Raw genomic sequence first — 16,004 nt, 5'->3', positions numbered from 1 at the left:
ATTCCTGAATTAGGATTATGAAATGACAAGGGAAAGTTGCTACTATTTTTAATGGAACAGGAATTACCACATTCATATACAAAGACAATGTGAAAGTCAGTCCCAACTAACAGAAAAAGGCTTTAAATTTTAATAGATTTAAAAACATCATGTTTCAGTGAATAATGAAAGAACCATAAGGCTAAGCTAGCTAGGTATCTGGTGAAAACACTAAGCATCAAGTATAAGCAGTAAGAACAACATAGCTAGTTAACTAATGGTTTTTAAAACCAACTTTCGTTAGAGTATAGGAATGTAGGAAATGCATCATGAACACTAATTGTTAATCATCTTTGTCTTGGTTTTCTTTTAATTTCTGTAAAAGATTAATTAATAACTAGGGGGGAGGAAAGAAATGACCAACCCACTGAGGGGAGAAGTTATCAGATTGTACAAGAATGTAAGTGAAATTGAATATATATCCTAGCCTCAACTAATTTATGCTTCCGTGTGTTTTATTTATTTGTTATTGTTTGTTTTGATCTAAAAGCTTCTCTATCTTGGAAGAGATTACCCAAAAGGCACTGTATACTTCAGGGAGCGCTTAAAAACAGCTTTTATGAAGAACAGAGATGTCACCGACCCTGAGAAGATCCGAAAGCTTGTTGATCGAGGGGAGTTTGTAATTAAGGAACTCGAGGCCCTGTATTTCCTTAGGAAATACAGAGCGATGAAGAAACGATATTATGACCCCGAACACTAATGCCTCTGCTTCTCATACAAAGAATGGGACAAAAACACAAACTCTCATTAATAAACTTTATTTAGACATCAGTAGCATTTGAAGATCAAAAGGCTGTTGGCGTAAAGGATGGTGTTTATCTCATAAAAAAATCTACTACTTATAATAGATACAATCCTTGGTAAAACAAGGGTCACAACATACAAATTATCCATATAATTTGTTTAGGGTGGCATCATTTATGTACATTGCATGTCATTGTAAAATTGTCATTCTACCCAAGTGAAAACTACCATTTCTTGTAAATAACTGCCCTATATTTATGATGGTGGAACACAGCAATTACAGAAATGTGTTTTTAAGAAGATAGCTTTCCTGGTTTCATGTGTATTTTAAGGTACTCTATCAGGTAAAATGCTGAAAGGTGAAAAAGTGATGGTTTATTCTACAAATATAAGATGTATTCACTGTAAAAACAAAACAAGTGTCCTATGTTAGGGTTCTACGGGACTGATATTTTGTGATGTCTAACTCAACATCACAAAATGCAATGTTGGTGTTACCAGATTTCTTCTCATACTTCCCAACCAGGTCAAGTTTATCTGCGTTTCTTGTGGCCTGGAAGTAAGGATAAAATAACATGCAAAAATTGTAACACAGACAAAGATAAAATATAAACTTTACACCCACCTTCTGCTTTAGAGTTTTGTAGAGTTTGTAGCAGGTTAAATCCTCCTTCACTACCGTCAGCCCTGGTTGCAGTTTTAGAGTTCTACCCCCTGTGTAGGTAGAATACAAGGGGGAAAACATGAACTATCTTTTTTACTTAGAAGTATTTTTCAGTTGTGGTAAATGTAAAGTCATTCATTACCTGAAAGCAAACTCACTGCCAGCCCCACAGCTATGACAACTAAGGTCCCCACAGGGCAGAAATACAAACTTTAGGAACCCTCCCCACCTGTCCAGGGCTTTGTTCTGCTGGGCTGAGGTGATGTAGCTTGCCTGTGTAGGGTACCTGGTCCAGTTTGTTAATGCAGCCTCAGCAATAGTGAAGTTACAGCCATGTGTTTTCAAAGTGAGAGGCCTGGTATTCGCAGGTAGGGGGTGATAGACCTGGGCTCCTATACATACCCAGAGTGATATGGCTAGTCCACTGACCAGCCCAGCCAAGCCTCCCTACAATACATACCCATGTTAGACTCTTAATAATAAATAATACACTTCTACAAGTTTTTCTTTATATGCTACTGCTTGTCTACAAAGCATCTACATCAAAGATTTCTCCTGTGTGTTCTCATACTTAGAGCACTACCTCATCATAAGAAAAACAAAGCCTATTTTCTGAACCTCAGCTCAGTCCCACAACACCTTCACATTGTGGTTCAGAACTCAGCCTGGTGGTTCAATTCAGAGCCTTGACCTCATGACACCTGGCATGTCTTTCCTTAATAAGATCTAAACATGCCCACAAAGGAAAAATCTTGCTTGCCTTAGTGTTATTTTCCTCAATGTGTAAATGAGCTTCACTTAAAGTTCTATTGACCGATCCCTGAACTCCTGCCATTCTATCTGCACTTGTACTCTTTGAAATGTTTCTTTGGCCTTGTATGTGCACTTGCAAAAATTAGGATAAATTGTAGGTTATAAATCCCAGATTCACTGTACATTTTGTCACTTTCACTATTACCATTTACACCATTTTGTAAGATGCTCTGAATAGACTGACTGCCAAAATTAATGACTGTAATCACTGACTTTTGAATTTGCACAGGGAAACAGGATGCCTAAAACAAAAAGGCCAAGGACAGGTCCGCCAATGGTGCCAAAGATGCTAATAGCCGCCTGTAAAAGAAGGCACAGATCAGAACAAGAACATGCCAAACCGCTACTCAGATGATAGAATTTGTTTCTAATAAATAAAAGTTTACCTGTAGTAACCCCCCCATCAAAGATGCAAGACCAGCCATTCCAATGCACAGAGCTCCATAGAAAATGCCTGTGACGTCATACATGGAGCCATTGTACAATAAAAGCTTCATGTGCAGCACTGGCTGTGGCATGTTGTCATGTAAATGCTATTGTTTCCTTACTCACTCAGTCCTTTTGATGTCCAGATGAGCTGTTGCTCGGAAAAGCTGAAATATGGTCTTATCAGATCTGTAACTGTCACTGCAGCTAATGCATTCACACTGGAGGATACTGTGCTGAAGCAGGCAACAGGAAAACACACATCAAGTGCATACGTAGTAGTGACTTAATACATGGATATGCTGTTTGTGCTTTTCTGGATCCACTTCACGGTTACCACAGTGTGGGCTGATTGGGTCAAGTGAACGTGTGCTTATAGAAATCTAACCTTAATGTGCCACTGTACACTGCTGCCACGAACAGACCAGGAATACCTGGATATGCTCTCAAGATGTCCAGCACAAGGTAAGGCATGAGCTTCAAATTACACAAAAAGTTGTAAAAACAGGTAATTGGACATGTGGTATATCATATCCAGTCTATGGCTACTAGCAGGCTTTACAGATCACATTAGATAGGACTAATTGATATTTATTATTATTATTAGACTGTTCTGTTTCTTTCACAGATCTGTTACCTGATCTTGAGTATTCACGCGTTTCGCTGTCCATGGATCGCAGTTCTTATAAACGGAGTACAAACACAGTCCGCAAAATATTGAACACAGATTGATGGTCCACAGAGACACTAAGTTCACATACAGTGACCTGGAAAGAAATACAAACCCAGTTTATTCTTAGTTTACATTATATATTGGGATGGTAAAACATGGTAGTCACTTGATGCATAAGGAGTGCCCTGTGGAGTTTGTTGCTCACATTTTTGCATGGAACAGGGACTTGCAGGATACGTATCTTTGCACCTGAGTTTGGTTAATACCATAAGCACTGGTCCAAAGGAATGCACCTCCAATTATGACAGTCCAAAATGTGTGCCTTCTCAGAGGGTTAGGGTCAAAGCTTAGGGGAAGAGATATATAAAAAAAAGACAAAGACTAATGTTCCCTGGGAATGTTTTACAGTGTTCCAAGACCTGTCCACCATATTTAACTGACTCCCATACATTGACTTATATAGTGATATTATAACTGTCATATTGTAACTCACTCCCATATGTTGAGACGGCCTCCCTGGGCAGAATCACTAATGATGATGGAAACTCCACCCTGTAGCAGCACAGACTGGATAATGACGGCCAGAAACCCAGCCACCATGATGACCACCTGGAATGCGTCAGTCCAGACCACTGCTTTCAGGCCACCCTGCCATATAATGGAAGCAGTTTGACATTTCTAAGTGCTGTATATAGGAATGCTTTAATTATGGTTTCATCAGAGACTCTTAGCCCTTTTAGCATATGCACTGCTGCATAGATCTTGTACATTTTTTATTTATTTAATCAGAATATTATGCATCGCTTTTAAACTATAACCACAAGCAAACTAATTAAAGACCTATTGTAAAATTGTTAACACTAAGAGAATGTTGACTGCTTTCAGTTGAGTCTTATGAAGTAAGTCACTTATATGTTGTAAGTAAACTTACCAAGGTGCAATAGAAAGTACAGACCACTCCAGTTGAGATTACAGCTCCCCATAGATGTATGCCACTGACTAATACATGGAGGAAGAGGAGAGAAGTTCACTTGACCTGAACTGAATGTACTTTTTTGAGTACACCAAGTACACCATGTACTTTACACACAAAGATCCCACCTTGATTTAAAGCCAAAGCTGGTGCATAGATAACCAGACCAGTGTACAGTAGCTAAGGAATGGGGGAAAAATGCAATATTTACTTAGTGCAACCAATGATCATTTCCCAGTTTGTTCAGAATAAGATCTGTAGTGAAATAGAGACTTGTGCCATTGTGAGCACTTACTGTCTGAATTATGAACAACACTGTCCCAAACAGCCGAATTGCTTTGTCAAACCGCATCTCCAGGTACTGCAGGGACACAGAATCAAAAACTCATGACAATAATTCTATATGTTAAACACAAGTACAAAATGAATGATCATTTTGTTTGCTTTTGAGTATGTTTTTGTGAGAGAAGCAAGCTGTAATATCGATAGTGTGGTATCAATAAATAATTCCTGAATTAGGATTATGAAATGACAAGGGAAAGTTGCTACTATTTTTAATGGAACAGGAATTACCACATTCATATACAAAGACAATGTGAAAGTCAGTCCCAACTAACAGAAAAAGGCTTTAAATTTTAATAGATTTAAAAACATCATGTTTCAGTGAATAATGAAAGAACCATAAGGCTAAGCTAGCTAGGTATCTGGTGAAAACACTAAGCATCAAGTATAAGCAGTAAGAACAACATAGCTAGTTAACTAATGGTTTTTAAAACCAACTTTCGTTAGAGTATAGGAATGTAGGAAATGCATCATGAACACTAATTGTTAATCATCTTTGTCTTGGTTTTCTTTTAATTTCTGTAAAAGATTAATTAATAACTAGGGGGGAGGAAAGAAATGACCAACCCACTGAGGGGAGAAGTTATCAGATTGTACAAGAATGTAAGTGAAATTGAATATATATCCTAGCCTCAACTAATTTATGCTTCCGTGTGTTTTATTTATTTGTTATTGTTTGTTTTGATCTAAAAGCTTCTCTATCTTGGAAGAGATTACCCAAAAGGCACTGTATACTTCAGGGAGCGCTTAAAAACAGCTTTTATGAAGAACAGAGATGTCACCGACCCTGAGAAGATCCGAAAGCTTGTTGATCGAGGGGAGTTTGTAATTAAGGAACTCGAGGCCCTGTATTTCCTTAGGAAATACAGAGCGATGAAGAAACGATATTATGACCCCGAACACTAATGCCTCTGCTTCTCATACAAAGAATGGGACAAAAACACAAACTCTCATTAATAAACTTTATTTAGACATCAGTAGCATTTGAAGATCAAAAGGCTGTTGGCGTAAAGGATGGTGTTTATCTCATAAAAAAATCTACTACTTATAATAGATACAATCCTTGGTAAAACAAGGGTCACAACATACAAATTATCCATATAATTTGTTTAGGGTGGCATCATTTATGTACATTGCATGTCATTGTAAAATTGTCATTCTACCCAAGTGAAAACTACCATTTCTTGTAAATAACTGCCCTATATTTATGATGGTGGAACACAGCAATTACAGAAATGTGTTTTTAAGAAGATAGCTTTCCTGGTTTCATGTGTATTTTAAGGTACTCTATCAGTTAAAATGCTGAAAGGTGAAAAAGTGATGGTTTATTGTACAAATATAAGATGTCTTCACTGTAAAAACAAAACAAGTGTCCTATGTTAGGGTTCTACGGGACTGATATTTTGTGATGTCTAACTCAACATCACAAAATGCAATGTTGGTGTTACCAGATTTCTTCTCATACTTCCCAACCAGGTCAAATTTATCTGCGTTTCTTGTGGCCTGGAAATAAGGATAAAATAACATGCAAAAATTGTAACACAGACAAAGATAAAATATAAACTTCACACCCACCTTCTGTTTTAGAGTTTTGTAGAGTTTGTAGCAGGTTAAATCCTCCTTCACTACCGTCAGCCCTGGTTGCAGTTTTAGAGTTCTACCCCCTGTGTAGGTAGAATACAAGGGGGAAAACATGAACTATCTTTTTTACTTAGAAGTATTTTTCAGTTGTGGTAAATGTAAAGTCATTCATTACCTGAAAGCAAACTCACTGCCAGCCCCACAGCTATGACAACTAAGGTCCCCACAGGGCAGAAATACAAGTAAGAGAGGGAGTACCAATTATCAGCCAGCCAAGGTCTGTACAGATAAACAGATAAACATGAATGCATTGTGATGTAAAGTCCCTCCCATTATCAAACTTTAGGAACCCTCCCCACCTGTCCAGGGCTTTGTTCTGCTGGGCTGAGGTGATGTAGCTTGCCTGTGTAGGGTACCTGGTCCAGTTTGTTAATGCAGCCTCAGCAATAGTGAAGTTACAGCCATGTGTTTTCAAAGTGAGAGGCCTGGTATTCGCAGGTAGGGGGTGATAGACCTGGGCTCCTATACATACCCAGAGTGATATGGCTAGTCCACTGACCAGCCCAGCCAAGCCTCCCTACAATACATACCCATGTTAGACTCTTAATAATAAATAATACACTTCTACAAGTTTTTCTTTATATGCTACTGCTTGTCTACAAAGCATCTACATCAAAGATTTCTCCTGTGTGTTCTCATACTTAGAGCACTACCTCATCATAAGAAAAACAAAGCCTATTTTCTGAACCTCAGCTCAGTCCCACAACACCTTCACATTGTGGTTCAGAACTCAGCCTGGTGGTTCAATTCAGAGCCTTGACCTCATGACACCTGGCATGTCTTTCCTTAATAAGATCTAAACATGCCCACAAAGGAAAAATCTTGCTTGCCTTAGTGTTATTTTCCTCAATGTGTAAATGAGCTTCACTTAAAGTTCTATTGACCGATCCCTGAACTCCTGCCATTCTATCTGCACTTGTACTCTTTGAAATGTTTCTTTGGCCTTGTATGTGCACTTGCAAAAATTAGGATAAATTGTAGGTTATAAATCCCAGATTCACTGTACATTTTGTCACTTTCACTATTACCATTTACACCATTTTGTAAGATGCTCTGAATAGACTGACTGCCAAAATTAATGACTGTAATCACTGACTTTTGAATTTGCACAGGGAAACAGGATGCCTAAAACAAAAAGGCCAAGGACAGGTCCGCCAATGGTGCCAAAGATGCTAATAGCCGCCTGTAAAAGAAGGCACAGATCAGAACAAGAACATGCCAAACCGCTACTCAGATGATAGAATTTGTTTCTAATAAATAAAAGTTTACCTGTAGTAACCCCCCCATCAAAGATGCAAGACCAGCCATTCCAATGCACAGAGCTCCATAGAAAATGCCTGTGACGTCATACATGGAGCCATTGTACAATAAAAGCTTCATGTGCAGCACTGGCTGTGGCATGTTGTCATGTAAATGCTATTGTTTCCTTACTCACTCAGTCCTTTTGATGTCCAGATGAGCTGTTGCTCGGAAAAGCTGAAATATGGTCTTATCAGATCTGTAACTGTCACTGCAGCTAATGCATTCACACTGGAGGATACTGTGCTGAAGCAGGCAACAGGAAAACACACATCAAGTGCATACGTAGTAGTGACTTAATACATGGATATGCTGTTTGTGCTTTTCTGGATCCACTTCACGGTTACCACAGTGTGGGCTGATTGGGTCAAGTGAACGTGTGCTTATAGAAATCTAACCTTAATGTGCCACTGTACACTGCTGCCACGAACAGACCAGGAATACCTGGATATGCTCTCAAGATGTCCAGCACAAGGTAAGGCATGAGCTTCAAATTACACAAAAAGTTGTAAAAACAGGTAATTGGACATGTGGTATATCATATCCAGTCTATGGCTACTAGCAGGCTTTACAGATCACATTAGATAGGACTAATTGATATTTATTATTATTATTAGACTGTTCTGTTTCTTTCACAGATCTGTTACCTGATCTTGAGTATTCACGCGTTTCGCTGTCCATGGATCGCAGTTCTTATAAACGGAGTACAAACACAGTCCGCAAAATATTGAACACAGATTGATGGTCCACAGAGACACTAAGTTCACATACAGTGACCTGGAAAGAAATACAAACCCAGTTTATTCTTAGTTTACATTATATATTGGGATGGTAAAACATGGTAGTCACTTGATGCATAAGGAGTGCCCTGTGGAGTTTGTTGCTCACATTTTTGCATGGAACAGGGACTTGCAGGATACGTATCTTTGCACCTGAGTTTGGTTAATACCATAAGCACTGGTCCAAAGGAATGCACCTCCAATTATGACAGTCCAAAATGTGTGCCTTCTCAGAGGGTTAGGGTCAAAGCTTAGGGGAAGAGATATATAAAAAAAAGACAAAGACTAATGTTCCCTGGGAATGTTTTACAGTGTTCCAAGACCTGTCCACCATATTTAACTGACTCCCATACATTGACTTATATAGTGATATTATAACTGTCATATTGTAACTCACTCCCATATGTTGAGACGGCCTCCCTGGGCAGAATCACTAATGATGATGGAAACTCCACCCTGTAGCAGCACAGACTGGATAATGACGGCCAGAAACCCAGCCACCATGATGACCACCTGGAATGCGTCAGTCCAGACCACTGCTTTCAGGCCACCCTGCCATATAATGGAAGCAGTTTGACATTTCTAAGTGCTGTATATAGGAATGCTTTAATTATGGTTTCATCAGAGACTCTTAGCCCTTTTAGCATATGCACTGCTGCATAGATCTTGTACATTTTTTATTTATTTAATCAGAATATTATGCATCGCTTTTAAACTATAACCACAAGCAAACTAATTAAAGACCTATTGTAAAATTGTTAACACTAAGAGAATGTTGACTGCTTTCAGTTGAGTCTTATGAAGTAAGTCACTTATATGTTGTAAGTAAACTTACCAAGGTGCAATAGAAAGTACAGACCACTCCAGTTGAGATTACAGCTCCCCATAGATGTATGCCACTGACTAATACATGGAGGAAGAGGAGAGAAGTTCACTTGACCTGAACTGAATGTACTTTTTTGAGTACACCAAGTACACCATGTACTTTACACACAAAGATCCCACCTTGATTTAAAGCCAAAGCTGGTGCATAGATAACCAGACCAGTGTACAGTAGCTAAGGAATGGGGGAAAAATGCAATATTTACTTAGTGCAACCAATGATCATTTCCCAGTTTGTTCAGAATAAGATCTGTAGTGAAATAGAGACTTGTGCCATTGTGAGCACTTACTGTCTGAATTATGAACAACACTGTCCCAAACAGCCGAATTGCTTTGTCAAACCGCATCTCCAGGTACTGCAGGGACACAGAATCAAAAACTCATGACAATAATTCTATATGTTAAACACAAGTACAAAATGAATGATCATTTTGTTTGCTTTTGAGTATGTTTTTGTGAGAGAAGCAAGCTGTAATATCGATAGTGTGGTATCAATAAATAATTCCTGAATTAGGATTATGAAATGACAAGGGAAAGTTGCTACTATTTTTAATGGAACAGGAATTACCACATTCATATACAAAGACAATGTGAAAGTCAGTCCCAACTAACAGAAAAAGGCTTTAAATTTTAATAGATTTAAAAACATCATGTTTCAGTGAATAATGAAAGAACCATAAGGCTAAGCTAGCTAGGTATCTGGTGAAAACACTAAGCATCAAGTATAAGCAGTAAGAACAACATAGCTAGTTAACTAATGGTTTTTAAAACCAACTTTCGTTAGAGTATAGGAATGTAGGAAATGCATCATGAACACTAATTGTTAATCATCTTTGTCTTGGTTTTCTTTTAATTTCTGTAAAAGATTAATTAATAACTAGGGGGGAGGAAAGAAATGACCAACCCACTGAGGGGAGAAGTTATCAGATTGTACAAGAATGTAAGTGAAATTGAATATATATCCTAGCCTCAACTAATTTATGCTTCCGTGTGTTTTATTTATTTGTTATTGTTTGTTTTGATCTAAAAGCTTCTCTATCTTGGAAGAGATTACCCAAAAGGCACTGTATACTTCAGGGAGCGCTTAAAAACAGCTTTTATGAAGAACAGAGATGTCACCGACCCTGAGAAGATCCGAAAGCTTGTTGATCGAGGGGAGTTTGTAATTAAGGAACTCGAGGCCCTGTATTTCCTTAGGAAATACAGAGCGATGAAGAAACGATATTATGACCCCGAACACTAATGCCTCTGCTTCTCATACAAAGAATGGGACAAAAACACAAACTCTCATTAATAAACTTTATTTAGACATCAGTAGCATTTGAAGATCAAAAGGCTGTTGGCGTAAAGGATGGTGTTTATCTCATAAAAAAATCTACTACTTATAATAGATACAATCCTTGGTAAAACAAGGGTCACAACATACAAATTATCCATATAATTTGTTTAGGGTGGCATCATTTATGTACATTGCATGTCATTGTAAAATTGTCATTCTACCCAAGTGAAAACTACCATTTCTTGTAAATAACTGCCCTATATTTATGATGGTGGAACACAGCAATTACAGAAATGTGTTTTTAAGAAGATAGCTTTCCTGGTTTCATGTGTATTTTAAGGTACTCTATCAGTTAAAATGCTGAAAGGTGAAAAAGTGATGGTTTATTGTACAAATATAAGATGTCTTCACTGTAAAAACAAAACAAGTGTCCTATGTTAGGGTTCTACGGGACTGATATTTTGTGATGTCTAACTCAACATCACAAAATGCAATGTTGGTGTTACCAGATTTCTTCTCATACTTCCCAACCAGGTCAAATTTATCTGCGTTTCTTGTGGCCTGGAAATAAGGATAAAATAACATGCAAAAATTGTAACACAGACAAAGATAAAATATAAACTTCACACCCACCTTCTGTTTTAGAGTTTTGTAGAGTTTGTAGCAGGTTAAATCCTCCTTCACTACCGTCAGCCCTGGTTGCAGTTTTAGAGTTCTACCCCCTGTGTAGGTAGAATACAAGGGGGAAAACATGAACTATCTTTTTTACTTAGAAGTATTTTTCAGTTGTGGTAAATGTAAAGTCATTCATTACCTGAAAGCAAACTCACTGCCAGCCCCACAGCTATGACAACTAAGGTCCCCACAGGGCAGAAATACAAGTAAGAGAGGGAGTACCAATTATCAGCCAGCCAAGGTCTGTACAGATAAACAGATAAACATGAATGCATTGTGATGTAAAGTCCCTCCCATTATCAAACTTTAGGAACCCTCCCCACCTGTCCAGGGCTTTGTTCTGCTGGGCTGAGGTGATGTAGCTTGCCTGTGTAGGGTACCTGGTCCAGTTTGTTAATGCAGCCTCAGCAATAGTGAAGTTACAGCCATGTGTTTTCAAAGTGAGAGGCCTGGTATTCGCAGGTAGGGGGTGATAGACCTGGGCTCCTATACATACCCAGAGTGATATGGCTAGTCCACTGACCAGCCCAGCCAAGCCTCCCTACAATACATACCCATGTTAGACTCTTAATAATAAATAATACACTTCTACAAGTTTTTCTTTATATGCTACTGCTTGTCTACAAAGCATCTACATCAAAGATTTCTCCTGTGTGTTCTCATACTTAGAGCACTACCTCATCATAAGAAAAACAAAGCCTATTTTCTGAACCTCAGCTCAGTCCCACAACACCTTCACATTGTGGTTCAGAACTCAGCCTGGTGGTTCAATTCAGAGCCTTGACCTCATGACACCTGGCATGTCTTTCCTTAATAAGATCTAAACATGCCCACAAAGGAAAAATCTTGCTTGCCTTAGTGTTATTTTCCTCAATGTGTAAATGAGCTTCACTTAAAGTTCTATTGACCGATCCCTGAACTCCTGCCATTCTATCTGCACTTGTACTCTTTGAAATGTTTCTTTGGCCTTGTATGTGCACTTGCAAAAATTAGGATAAATTGTAGGTTATAAATCCCAGATTCACTGTACATTTTGTCACTTTCACTATTACCATTTACACCATTTTGTAAGATGCTCTGAATAGACTGACTGCCAAAATTAATGACTGTAATCACTGACTTTTGAATTTGCACAGGGAAACAGGATGCCTAAAACAAAAAGGCCAAGGACAGGTCCGCCAATGGTGCCAAAGATGCTAATAGCCGCCTGTAAAAGAAGGCACAGATCAGAACAAGAACATGCCAAACCGCTACTCAGATGATAGAATTTGTTTCTAATAAATAAAAGTTTACCTGTAGTAACCCCCCCATCAAAGATGCAAGACCAGCCATTCCAATGCACAGAGCTCCATAGAAAATGCCTGTGACGTCATACATGGAGCCATTGTACAATAAAAGCTTCATGTGCAGCACTGGCTGTGGCATGTTGTCATGTAAATGCTATTGTTTCCTTACTCACTCAGTCCTTTTGATGTCCAGATGAGCTGTTGCTCGGAAAAGCTGAAATATGGTCTTATCAGATCTGTAACTGTCACTGCAGCTAATGCATTCACACTGGAGGATACTGTGCTGAAGCAGGCAACAGGAAAACACACATCAAGTGCATACGTAGTAGTGACTTAATACATGGATATGCTGTTTGTGCTTTTCTGGATCCACTTCACGGTTACCACAGTGTGGGCTGATTGGGTCAAGTGAACGTGTGCTTATAGAAATCTAACCTTAATGTGCCACTGTACACTGCTGCCACGAACAGACCAGGAATACCTGGATATGCTCTCAAGATGTCCAGCACAAGGTAAGGCATGAGCTTCAAATTACACAAAAAGTTGTAAAAACAGGTAATTGGACATGTGGTATATCATATCCAGTCTATGGCTACTAGCAGGCTTTACAGATCACATTAGATAGGACTAATTGATATTTATTATTATTATTAGACTGTTCTGTTTCTTTCACAGATCTGTTACCTGATCTTGAGTATTCACGCGTTTCGCTGTCCATGGATCGCAGTTCTTATAAACGGAGTACAAACACAGTCCGCAAAATATTGAACACAGATTGATGGTCCACAGAGACACTAAGTTCACATACAGTGACCTGGAAAGAAATACAAACCCAGTTTATTCTTAGTTTACATTATATATTGGGATGGTAAAACATGGTAGTCACTTGATGCATAAGGAGTGCCCTGTGGAGTTTGTTGCTCACATTTTTGCATGGAACAGGGACTTGCAGGATACGTATCTTTGCACCTGAGTTTGGTTAATACCATAAGCACTGGTCCAAAGGAATGCACCTCCAATTATGACAGTCCAAAATGTGTGCCTTCTCAGAGGGTTAGGGTCAAAGCTTAGGGGAAGAGATATATAAAAAAAAGACAAAGACTAATGTTCCCTGGGAATGTTTTACAGTGTTCCAAGACCTGTCCACCATATTTAACTGACTCCCATACATTGACTTATATAGTGATATTATAACTGTCATATTGTAACTCACTCCCATATGTTGAGACGGCCTCCCTGGGCAGAATCACTAATGATGATGGAAACTCCACCCTGTAGCAGCACAGACTGGATAATGACGGCCAGAAACCCAGCCACCATGATGACCACCTGGAATGCGTCAGTCCAGACCACTGCTTTCAGGCCACCCTGCCATATAATGGAAGCAGTTTGACATTTCTAAGTGCTGTATATAGGAATGCTTTAATTATGGTTTCATCAGAGACTCTTAGCCCTTTTAGCATATGCACTGCTGCATAGATCTTGTACATTTTTTATTTATTTAATCAGAATATTATGCATCGCTTTTAAACTATAACCACAAGCAAACTAATTAAAGACCTATTGTAAAATTGTTAACACTAAGAGAATGTTGACTGCTTTCAGTTGAGTCTTATGAAGTAAGTCACTTATATGTTGTAAGTAAACTTACCAAGGTGCAATAGAAAGTACAGACCACTCCAGTTGAGATTACAGCTCCCCATAGATGTATGCCACTGACTAATACATGGAGGAAGAGGAGAGAAGTTCACTTGACCTGAACTGAATGTACTTTTTTGAGTACACCAAGTACACCATGTACTTTACACACAAAGATCCCACCTTGATTTAAAGCCAAAGCTGGTGCATAGATAACCAGACCAGTGTACAGTAGCTAAGGAATGGGGGAAAAATGCAATATTTACTTAGTGCAACCAATGATCATTTCCCAGTTTGTTCAGAATAAGATCTGTAGTGAAATAGAGACTTGTGCCATTGTGAGCACTTACTGTCTGAATTATGAACAACACTGTCCCAAACAGCCGAATTGCTTTGTCAAACCGCATCTCCAGGTACTGCAGGGACACAGAATCAAAAACTCATGACAATAATTCTATATGTTAAACACAAGTACAAAATGAATGATCATTTTGTTTGCTTTTGAGTATGTTTTTGTGAGAGAAGCAAGCTGTAATATCGATAGTGTGGTATCAATAAATAATTCCTGAATTAGGATTATGAAATGACAAGGGAAAGTTGCTACTATTTTTAATGGAACAGGAATTACCACATTCATATACAAAGACAATGTGAAAGTCAGTCCCAACTAACAGAAAAAGGCTTTAAATTTTAATAGATTTAAAAACATCATGTTTCAGTGAATAATGAAAGAACCATAAGATAAGCATGATGAAGCAATTTAGCAAGCTTAATATATTTATATTTTAAATATATATTTATATCTTAATATATTTATATTTTCATTGCTTATGGTGTTGCTCACTATAAGCATGCAAGAGTTATGAAATAATGCAGCATTTCTACCTTTAAAATTAAACTATATTTTAATTCCAGTCCTTACTGTGGATTTGTTCTGGATCACTGTACACCAACAGAAACACTGATATATTGAGCACATACTTTAGACATTAAACTGCTTCAAGTGTATTCAGCCAGTAATGAAGTGCCTCACCTCATAGGTGCTGGTTATTCCCAGTCTGTAGAAGATGGGGAGGAAGAGTTCAGAGCTGATTCCCACCATCAAGACGAAAGTGAGGCACGTGAGGATGAAGCTGGCCCCATAGAGGTACACCTCCACTGGGGTGCCCAGCACCGTGATGGCAGACAAAAAGCTGGCAGTCAAAGACAGAGCCACTGGCACTGCTGTCAAACTCCGACCACCCACCAGATAGTCCCTGGAGCTGTGCTGTCCTCCCTGGATGAAGGCGTAATATACCCCAATACCTGCCGAGATGACCAGCATAAAAACAAAAACCACATAGTCCAACAAAGTAAAGGATGCTGCAGCTGCTGGGTTCTCCATTGTGCTTCTGTTTCCGTTTTTTTTTTTTTTTTTTAAACAAACGTGTTTAAAGGACTTAAACTGAGATTTTTCTAATTACAAGCTAGTCAGTGTGTAAAACAGATAACATTTAGGCAGTTGAATTCATGACTAAGTGTTTGTCTCCTGTAGAAGAGGGGCTAGTGAAGACCTCTGATGAACTCTCTGTATTACTGAGAGTCAGAAATGCCCCAAGCAGGTATAATAGCTCTTCACCAGCTTGAGAGCTCTAATTGTTCTCTGGGCTGTGGCATAAGTTGACCATCAACCCTCTCTTTACTCAACCCAGTGGCTGGTATTCCATTCATATCTCATGGTTTTGAACAGCAAATAATTTCCTGGGTTTCTCATAAATGTGTCAGGTTCAGAAATGCTTAAAAAGAACAGATGCTTAAATAACCTGTACTCAATGAGAATTTAATGAATCTGTAAGTGGGATTTCAGTG

General features: G+C 38.6%; 6 protein-coding genes across 6 annotated transcripts; 3 read left to right on the top strand and 3 right to left on the bottom strand.

Moving 5' to 3' along the window:
• The first annotated feature begins 318 nt into the window (after positions 1 to 318).
• Positions 319 to 1,417, top strand: LOC118241688 (LYR motif-containing protein 5A). The gene is made up of 2 exons (XM_035528080.2): positions 319 to 439; positions 530 to 1,417. The coding sequence occupies exons 1-2, from the start codon at positions 395 to 397 to the stop codon at positions 740 to 742; spliced, it is 258 nt and encodes an 85-aa protein (XP_035383973.1). The 5' UTR covers positions 319 to 394; the 3' UTR covers positions 743 to 1,417.
• LOC118241697 (sodium-coupled monocarboxylate transporter 1-like) lies at positions 1,365 to 4,992 on the bottom strand. The gene is made up of 13 exons (XM_081723175.1): positions 4,953 to 4,992; positions 4,631 to 4,719; positions 4,464 to 4,515; positions 4,294 to 4,361; positions 3,856 to 4,010; positions 3,568 to 3,708; positions 3,327 to 3,456; positions 3,078 to 3,166; positions 2,816 to 2,925; positions 2,650 to 2,717; positions 2,477 to 2,563; positions 1,593 to 1,897; positions 1,365 to 1,500 (listed from the first exon to the last, which is right to left on the bottom strand). The coding sequence occupies exons 1-13, from the start codon at positions 4,990 to 4,992 to the stop codon at positions 1,494 to 1,496; spliced, it is 1,341 nt and encodes a 446-aa protein (XP_081579301.1). The 3' UTR covers positions 1,365 to 1,493.
• Positions 4,993 to 5,159: 167 nt separating this feature from the next.
• LOC118241686 (LYR motif-containing protein 5A) lies at positions 5,160 to 5,814 on the top strand. Its single transcript, XM_035528078.2, has 2 exons — positions 5,160 to 5,280; positions 5,371 to 5,814. Exons 1-2 carry the CDS (start codon positions 5,236 to 5,238, stop codon positions 5,581 to 5,583), a joined length of 258 nt encoding a protein of 85 aa, XP_035383971.1. The 5' UTR covers positions 5,160 to 5,235; the 3' UTR covers positions 5,584 to 5,814.
• Positions 5,815 to 6,045: 231 nt separating this feature from the next.
• On the bottom strand, positions 6,046 to 9,657 carry LOC118241685 (sodium-coupled monocarboxylate transporter 1-like). The gene is made up of 14 exons (XM_035528077.2): positions 9,569 to 9,657; positions 9,402 to 9,453; positions 9,232 to 9,299; positions 8,794 to 8,948; positions 8,506 to 8,646; positions 8,265 to 8,394; positions 8,016 to 8,104; positions 7,754 to 7,863; positions 7,588 to 7,655; positions 7,415 to 7,501; positions 6,618 to 6,835; positions 6,434 to 6,537; positions 6,253 to 6,341; positions 6,046 to 6,180 (listed from the first exon to the last, which is right to left on the bottom strand). The coding sequence occupies exons 1-14, from the start codon at positions 9,623 to 9,625 to the stop codon at positions 6,052 to 6,054; spliced, it is 1,497 nt and encodes a 498-aa protein (XP_035383970.2). The 5' UTR covers positions 9,626 to 9,657; the 3' UTR covers positions 6,046 to 6,051.
• A 440-nt stretch (positions 9,658 to 10,097) lies between these two features.
• lyrm5a (LYR motif containing 5a) lies at positions 10,098 to 10,752 on the top strand. The gene is made up of 2 exons (XM_035528079.2): positions 10,098 to 10,218; positions 10,309 to 10,752. Exons 1-2 carry the CDS (start codon positions 10,174 to 10,176, stop codon positions 10,519 to 10,521), a joined length of 258 nt encoding a protein of 85 aa, XP_035383972.1. The 5' UTR covers positions 10,098 to 10,173; the 3' UTR covers positions 10,522 to 10,752.
• Positions 10,753 to 10,983: 231 nt separating this feature from the next.
• Positions 10,984 to 15,766, bottom strand: slc5a8 (solute carrier family 5 member 8). The gene is made up of 15 exons (XM_035528076.2): positions 15,190 to 15,766; positions 14,507 to 14,572; positions 14,340 to 14,391; positions 14,170 to 14,237; positions 13,732 to 13,886; positions 13,444 to 13,584; positions 13,203 to 13,332; positions 12,954 to 13,042; positions 12,692 to 12,801; positions 12,526 to 12,593; positions 12,353 to 12,439; positions 11,556 to 11,773; positions 11,372 to 11,475; positions 11,191 to 11,279; positions 10,984 to 11,118 (listed from the first exon to the last, which is right to left on the bottom strand). Exons 1-15 carry the CDS (start codon positions 15,538 to 15,540, stop codon positions 10,990 to 10,992), a joined length of 1,857 nt encoding a protein of 618 aa, XP_035383969.1. The 5' UTR covers positions 15,541 to 15,766; the 3' UTR covers positions 10,984 to 10,989.
• Positions 15,767 to 16,004: the final 238 nt, after the last annotated feature.

The sequence above is a fragment of the Electrophorus electricus genome, chromosome 11, assembly GCF_041902795.1.
Source record: "Electrophorus electricus isolate QZ-2024a chromosome 11, ASM4190279v1, whole genome shotgun sequence".
NCBI lineage: Eukaryota > Metazoa > Chordata > Actinopteri > Gymnotiformes > Gymnotidae > Electrophorus > Electrophorus electricus.
This window is presented reverse-complemented; position numbering and strand designations above follow the sequence as displayed.